Source organism: Vigna angularis, chromosome 4 (assembly GCF_016808095.1).
Source record: "Vigna angularis cultivar LongXiaoDou No.4 chromosome 4, ASM1680809v1, whole genome shotgun sequence".
Lineage (NCBI taxonomy): Eukaryota > Viridiplantae > Streptophyta > Magnoliopsida > Fabales > Fabaceae > Vigna > Vigna angularis.
Genome location: NC_068973.1, coordinates 14,625,579 through 14,633,613, shown reverse-complemented (window position 1 = coordinate 14,633,613; position 8,035 = coordinate 14,625,579). Strand labels below are relative to the sequence as shown.

The 8,035-nt window shown below is 36.8% G+C and overlaps 1 protein-coding gene across 3 annotated transcripts; it reads right to left on the bottom strand.

Annotated features, from left to right (window-relative positions):
* Positions 1–200: 200 nt before the first annotated feature.
* Positions 201–2,985, bottom strand: LOC108330960 (protein TAPETUM DETERMINANT 1). 3 transcript variants are annotated; one of them, XM_052877213.1, is made up of 4 exons: positions 2,836–2,985; positions 1,891–2,187; positions 1,689–1,799; positions 201–903 (listed from the first exon to the last, which is right to left on the bottom strand). In XM_052877213.1, exons 2-4 carry the CDS (start codon positions 1,973–1,975, stop codon positions 560–562), a joined length of 540 nt encoding a protein of 179 aa, XP_052733173.1. In that variant the 5' UTR covers positions 1,976–2,187; positions 2,836–2,985; the 3' UTR covers positions 201–559. The 3 variants fall into 3 exon arrangements, with proteins under 3 accessions (XP_052733173.1, XP_052733172.1, XP_052733171.1); XM_052877212.1 differs by having other exon boundaries at positions 1,891–2,095; XM_052877211.1 differs by having other exon boundaries at positions 1,891–2,019.
* Positions 2,986–8,035: the final 5,050 nt, after the last annotated feature.

The following is an 8,035-nucleotide window of genomic DNA, read 5'->3' as shown; positions in this document are numbered from 1 at the left end:
TAGGAAGAGGAACCAAATTTGGGTCGTTGACATAATGACGAATCACGGACATCCTGAGGAGAGGTCACAATCACACATTATACATCCGTCCCTCGTAATCCAATTCCACAACCCCGGGCATAGCACAGATTGAATTAAAAAGAAGGGGGACCAGTCCTTCTACTTCCTTCTTTCCACTCCCCCCTCCAAAACATAATGTCTACAGTTGAAAAAGATCTGCTTTGCTTGAATATTGCAATATATGCAATGACTTTTAGCCACTGCTATGACCTGATTCTTGTACAGTTCCATTAATGAATGCACACAAACGGGAAAACGACTTAAAGTATATCATCACCTCATCATGCAACCATGCCCAAAACCACAAAAACAAAGCTAGAAAAACCTCACTCCTAGCCTATTTTCCTTTCTATCAAAAAATCGTAAGCATCACATTGGAAAGACCCATCACGTGCACAAGGTGTTGTCCGCAGATACGTATCTAAAATCTGTATGTACAGGTGAAAAGAATGAAGTTGTGGGACAAGAGAGAGGATTGTTGTTATGATCATGATGATGATCAGACACAGATGACAGAGGAAACGGAAAGAGGGTAGAGAAAGGTGTTGGCATATTGGAATGAAATGGTGGCACCGTTGATCAAAGGTCTGCCATCATTGACGAGGCAATCGTTGTAACGGAGGCGCTTAAAGACCTTGGGGTTGATGAGGCGTGCAGAGCTGAACCAGCCGCACCTCAGGTGAATGCCAGAGATGTCGCATCCACTCACGCACATGTTCATGATCTCCACCGTGTATGTGGGAATGCCACTTGGGAGTGGGGCCGTAGGGCCCTGGTTTATCACTATATCAGACTTGCTGCATTTCTCACCCCATATTCGGTTCGGTTCCATCTTTCCATTCCCTGCACAAAACCCCGAATCTTTTCTTTTCAGAACCAAATCAAATTCCCTCAATCAAATTAACTAAACAGTTGCAAATATTATTTTTATTATTTAGCAAACAAAATGACAGTCTTCTGTGTTACATGGTACACCAAAGACTAACATCAAGACCAGCAAAAAGACATCTGCGCAGGAAGCCACTCCGCGACAAAATACTGTTATTATTCTGGTTAATAAAAAAATTGAATCATTCCAAACCAATACCCAAAAGCTAAAAAGCAACTTTCAAGTTCAACCGGGGCGAAAAGCCAATTATTCGAAAGGCTAGAGCTAGCTAGCCCGGAATTATTTCAACCCTAGTGGAGTTTAAAAAATAAAAAGGTCAAAGAAAAATTCCAAACTTTCGTCCTTATTAAATTAAAGGGAAAATACAATGATAAAAAAAAATATGTAAAGAACCATACGCCCTTGTCTTTTCTACACTTCCTCTTCAACCAAATAAAAAAACACAGGCATATATTGATAAAAAAAAATCCTTTGGTGCTCAAAATAGAAGTGCCGCTGTAATTAAATGGGTGAATTCTGTAGTTATATGGGCTTTAGATTATTAGATCACACAATCTTTTAGCAGCCATTTCGTTTTCAGCGAAAACATACAAAGAAATAACGCCTAGGCATGTATCTAAAGAAAACAAGACAAAAAGGGCAACCTCAAAAGAAGAAGACAAGCTCGTTCTTCTCCCATGAAAAGAAACATCTAAACTAGTCAAAACACGATTTAAAAAGAAAAAAAAAAAGCACTTACCGCTAGTAAGAAGTTTGCGATGCGAGCTATGGAGCTTCCTGTTCCCTTCCTCTACACGACGCGATGACACGGAGACCATGGTTCCCGAAAGTGTCCTCCCACCAGCCAAACCTACAAACGCGATTAAAAACGGTAATTTAAGAAACTACGAACAATAATAATTCACATAAGAATATTGAGATTGAGAGTGAACAACACGCACCTGTTGAAACGGCAAGGAGTGAGAGGGAGAACAAGGAGACGGTTACACAAACGACGACGATTCGTTGAACCGAATGCTGTTCCATGAAAGAACGAGCACGGCGAGGCGTTCGGTGGTTGGAAGTGAGTACTGAGTAGTCACGGCATGGAAGAGAAGAGGGAGAGGAAAAGAGAATAAGCTTCTTTTTTACAGAGAAACCACAGATCTGCAGAAGAGAAGAGCAGAAAGGGAAGGGTCATATATACACATCACATCATGTGAAGAAAGGAGTCAACGAAGCAGGAATAGCCGTCGATTCTGGAAAAGACGAGAGAGAAAGAGAAAGAAAGTCAGTGTCACGGGACTACTACTAGAACTACGAAGAGAGTGTGAAACCTAAAAAGAGAAAAACAAGCATTGGGTGTTTCCTTTTCTTATTATCTTCAATTGGATGAAATAATCCAGCTAGCTAGTATGAGAAGGGTAAAGTAGCTAGCAGCAACACACGCACACGGTTAGTTGGTTTAGAAATGGCGATGAGATTGGGGCAAAAGGACATTGATTGCTCCATGCAATTCTGTTCTTCTCTGGTATCTGTGTCGGTTACGTTTTAAGGAAAAGAACAGTGATAGAGAGAGAGAGAGAGAGAGAGAGAGAGAGAGAGAGAGAGAGAGAGAGAGAGAGAGAGAGAGAGAGAGAGAGGAACCGTGGTGCGTGGTGGAGAGGAGAAGGCGGAGAGGTGGAAAAAGGGAAAGAGGTGGGGGTGGGGGTAGGGTTTTGAAGCGACCAAGGTGGCAGAGAGGATCAGAAGTGAGAAACTGCGACGCGTAAAGGAGAATCGTCAAAAAAAGGTGAAGCGCATTAATGAGATAACACTGTCATCCCATTAGGTCTTTCCCTATATATGCCAGACTCATACCTCACGCCTTACACACCACACAAACAAGAGAGAGGGAGAGTACTTACTACACATACTGTTACAGTGCTGCTACTCGGTAGGTTTTGGTCGCTTTTCTTTTTTGTTGGTGTTGCAAATGGAAGCGTCGATGCTGGGACGGTGGGGATTTCCTTTTTCTCTGTCGGGGGTTTTGCTTATTCTTCTTCACACCCGCACCAAGGCGTGGTTATGTATACGTTCTACATCTCACTGTGCCTTTTTTTTTTTTTTATATTAAAATAAACAATAAGGTCTTTTTACAATGATTTGTTTGCATTTGGTTTGAATTTAATCAACCATGGTTAGGGGTTAGAGTCATCGCACGTGGGGCTGTTAATTAACCCTGCCCATGGGATATGATTAACATGCTTCTTATTCTCCTCCTTAATCATTCCTTCACCGCATTTCTTCCATCTCAGGTGTTTCTTCCATCTCATGCACCAATCATACCATGTGGCAAATCCTACAGTTTTCACCCTTTCACCTTAATTAAAATATTAAGCTTGATTCAAAATAATAATTTACATATTTGGATCGATGTAGTAATTATGGGTGTGTATGAAGGGCCACATACATTTTAAGGTACAGCGAGACAAATTTCGCTGCCGTGGAACGTCCATTCATTCTGTTTTGGGAATCACGTCGCCTTGCTAAGTTATATTCCTTCTTGAGGAAAAAATCATGTATATGTGTTCCTATGCTATTTCTAATACATTTACTATATGGTTCTCTTTTGGAAAATGTAGAATTGAAGGTGAAAAATAAATATTGTGAAGTGTTATTTTAGGTTATATTATTATTTTATGGTGAGAGAAGAAAGAAGTAGAATATTGCTGGAAATTTGAGAGGAGAGTGGTCCAACCAGAAATGAGGTTGATTATCCGAGTTCTGGTCAATCCAAGAGTCCTGTTTTTTTACGTACGCAAGCGGACACATTCTGTTTGTGTGCACGTACATGCATAAATGGTATACGGGGTGGCGAACGTGATCGCAATGGACTGGACCACATTCTCACTAATTCCTTCCTAACATTATATTTTCGAATGTACTTTTTATTACTTGAATTATAGATCCTAGTGTGCCAAATTCTTTATGAAGGTAGGGACGTCTCTGTCTATGACTCTACGAGTACATTATTTCGTGTCCATTGATTATGTATATGTTAGTTAGATTTATGTTTTGGTTCTAAGTAACTTTTAAACAACTTATAACCTATGTAACGATGATTTATATGTATCTTGAAGCGATGCAATTTAATGCATTATCTTGCATAATACAATATAATACAACGAGGATATTGATCACATTTAGATTAGTAATTCATTCGTTGTCATATTGTCTTTATTTAATGGTAATTCATAATTACATTAGACCGTCCTTTTTTGTTCTTGAGCTTAATTTGGTATTCTATGCATAATAAAATGGCAATAGCCACTTCAACTCTCTTTTTTTTTTTCACAAAATGCAAGTGATACAGGATGATGGGTTTTACTTTCAAGACCGAGAAGTTTGATGTGAAGAACACTTTCAACCTATGAAATATAAAAACGGGACTTTACAACGTAGAAAACAAAGAAATATATGAAGAAGGAGATTGTGTAGTATTAATTGTCTAAAAAGAGTTGTAAAAGATGCGTTATATAATACGTTAATCCTAGAAGTCACAAGTAAATAGGTCTAAAAACTTACAATGTTACGACTAAATATATCGAGAGTTTGTCAAATAAAAAATGAAAACGTAAAACAAAGTGTGCTTTGGTAAACATATATCTGCAATATGTAGAGACAAAGGAAAAAACAGTAAAGATATACTGTCAAGTTGAAGATGATGACGAGTAAAATAACATGTTTCAATATGTTTGGTTTGCTTATGAAAAACAGAGTTATGAATAATATGAATAATACTTTTATTGTTACAATATAGAGGTGTGGGATCTTTCAAATAAACACTTATATTTACAGATAATCAATGTGGCAAATAATCTCACAAGTAGTTAAAGTCATGGTGCGATACTCAATTTTTATGGATGATAGGGATGTAACATCTAGTTTCTTACTCTTCCATGATATAAGTGAATCACCAAGAAAAATACATCACTTGGTAGTGGATTTTCGATCATTAGAATCACCATTCCAATATGCATCACAATAGGCACAATATAAAGACGACATAGAAGGAAGCAAAAGACACTAAAACTTATTGTCTTGTAGATACTTGAGAATACAAAGAACAACAACTCAATGAACCATTAAACAAATTGACTAACAACATGAGCAACATGTGCAATGTCTATACGAGTCACAGTACGATAAACTAGAGTCCCAACAATAGCTTGATATAAAATAGAATCAATCAAAGAAATATCATTTGATGGGGAATATCATGCACTTGTCTCAAGAGGAGAATCAACAACCTTGTTGTCAATAAGCTGAGCACATTCAAATAGGTAAGCAATATACTTGGACTGAGACATAAGATAACCTTTGGAAGAAGAAGCAACCTTAATGCCTAGGAAGTAACATAATACACCCAAATCTTTCATAGCAAAACGATAGGATAATGTAGTTTTTAAAGATCTAATTCGATCAAATATCATGACCAGTAATAATCATATATCATCAACATATAAGGACTGCAAAATACATTGTACATTGGTTTTTGTGACAAATAAAGAAGAATCCTGATGACTAGAAACAAAACTAAGAGAAACAATAACTATGGAAAACTTCTCAAACCAAGCACGAGGTGTTTGTTTAAGACCATAAAGGGCCTTAAGAAGTGTACAAACTTCACTAAATTTGTGAGAGACACCTATTGGTGGAGTCATGTAGACTTCTTCATGTAGATTCCTATTTAAAAAGGAATTCTTTACATCCATTTGAAAAATCTTCTATTGAAAAATAGAAGCAACAATGATCAAGGTATGAACAGTAGTCATCTTTGCCATAAGAGAAAAATTTTCCTTAGAATCCATGTCATACTCTTGGGTATATCCTTTAACAACAAGTCTAGCTTTGTACCTTTCAACTTAGCCATATGATTTAGTCTTGATTTTGAATACTCAACGAGATCAATAAGACGTTTTTCTAGTGGCAATGAAAGCTAACTTTAGAAGCCACAAGTAAATGGGCCTAAAACATGGGCCTATGCTAGCATACACAAGGTAGCATGTTTTTAAATTAGTCCAAAACTATTGTGAAGCTTGCAAGAATGAAGTAGTGCTCGAAAAATAACAAAGATGGGAAAGGAAAACTTAGATCAATTATTATATAAAAAATGGTAGGTTATGAAAAAATATTAAACAACAAACAATAATAATGAGAAAAAAAATGAGATGAATCACATAAAAAAGAATATGAAAGAAAGGATCACAAGATGACCTTATTCATTAAGGTTCAATAAATAAGTGATTAACCTGACAAATGATAAATGGTGCAATAATGATACATAATAAAACAATTTATTCGCATGTTGATGAGAATTAACAAGAATTAGTGTGATTAATAGGCATTTTAAAAACATAAGGTCATCTTAAATTGAAGAATTTAAGACTATTGAATCGTAGAAATATTTTCTTGATGTTTTTATACAAGAACTTTAGTTAAATTTTCAAAAAAAATTTAAAAAAATTAAAAAAGAAGAAGAGGAGACGAGGATGATGTAATACTACGAACGGATAAAAATATACTAATTTCATTTGTATTTTGAGCTTCATAGGAATTTGCTAAGTTATCTCTAGTTTTAGTCTTGATCTTAGTTTTATGTTTTGTTTAGATATACAATTAACAAAGTGAAGTATTTGGTTAATCCCTTCACACCACTGATCGAGGTCGTACCCGAATCAAATTAATATGTAATTAAAGTGCAATTTATACTAGGAAGTGACTCCTAGATCGTCTCTCAAGGACCAATTATTGGTTTAGTCATTAGATTGAACACGTAGTGGGGGGGTTGTGTGAGCAGAATTACGAATAAAGACACGAATTAAAACACTAATCAAGGACAGGTTGGTTATTGGCTCCCTTGCAATGATTCCAATCCCTGATTACCAATTGTTACTACCGAGGGCGGACAACCGACCGGGAAGGTTTTAGACAGTGCCGATCGAGTAGAAGCAAAGCTAATATATCCGATCGGGTGTCTCAGCCTGATACGTCCGATCGGATCTCTTAAGAGCAATACGACCAGTCGGGCGAACACCTAAAACTATGGGCGGGAGACAGCAGTTGAAGGCTCATGAATGATTAGTTAATGAGGTAACGATCATTGTCGAGTATTTAAGATGCGCATTGAAAGCCATTAAAAGGTAAATTAATGGGGAATATTCTTTGAAATCATATAAATAGCAGTCAAAGGAGAAGGTAAACTCTCTGTTATATGATAATTACATAGACTTGCTAAAGCCCATTCTGACTTGAGCGTCGAAGTGTTTGTTGCAGGTCAACCCATTTGCGTGGAGAACGATCGTGAGGAGAGCGAAAGAGCGAGCGTTAGGAGCAAAGGAAGAAGAACCGATCGGAGGAGGAGGAGTGTTTCCGGGCGGAGGTAGCAGGAGTTTTCCCCGGTCCCATTCAGCAGAAACACCAATAATTATATGCTCCTTTCACCCTAATCCAACACTGATTAGCCTACTAAGCGAAGAATAAATACAGTTTTCATAATGCACACATTTAATCAGTTTGCCCTACCACAATGGAAGCAAAACAAAAATGGAATTGCAATGGAAATGGGAAACTAGTTCAATACATACTAACAAAACCAAAAACAAAACCTCATAGGAGAGCACCTCTCTTGTTCCAGCCACCTAAAACGTTAAATGTGAAGAATGTTATGGAATGAGAGAGTCTACCCCCTTTAGGCACTAAACCCTAGGTAATGAGTCAGCCCCTTCAAATTGGCTTCTACAAAAAATGACCAAAAATGGGCCCAGTAGCACTAAGTCTGTCCAAAAATACAAATCTGGTCCAAACAATAAAGGAAAAACAAAATTACAAACAAAATAAATCTAAATGCTAACTTGGACAAAAGCAAATGATGTGGTAGCACTCTTGTTGTCCCAAAATATGATTCCAAAAATTTCCCTACAATTAATAATGGAAATAATTAATCTCAGATAATTCAAATTAATTAAAATAAGAATTACTGGTCAAATTAAGCCCAAATCAAAACTGAGGAAATATTGGACATTTAAGTACAATTCCCTAATTAAATCTAGTACAAAAAGTTAA

Coding starts and splice junctions, on each gene's coding strand:
- LOC108330960 (XM_052877211.1), bottom strand. Junction 1,800..1,890: donor ACTCCTTGCCGTTTCAACAG/GTGCGTGTTGTT, acceptor TCGCGTTTGTAG/GTTTGGCTGGTGGGAGGACA. Junction 904..1,688: donor TCGCAAACTTCTTACTAGCG/GTAAGTGCTTTT, acceptor GGTTTTGTGCAG/GGAATGGAAAGATGGAACCG.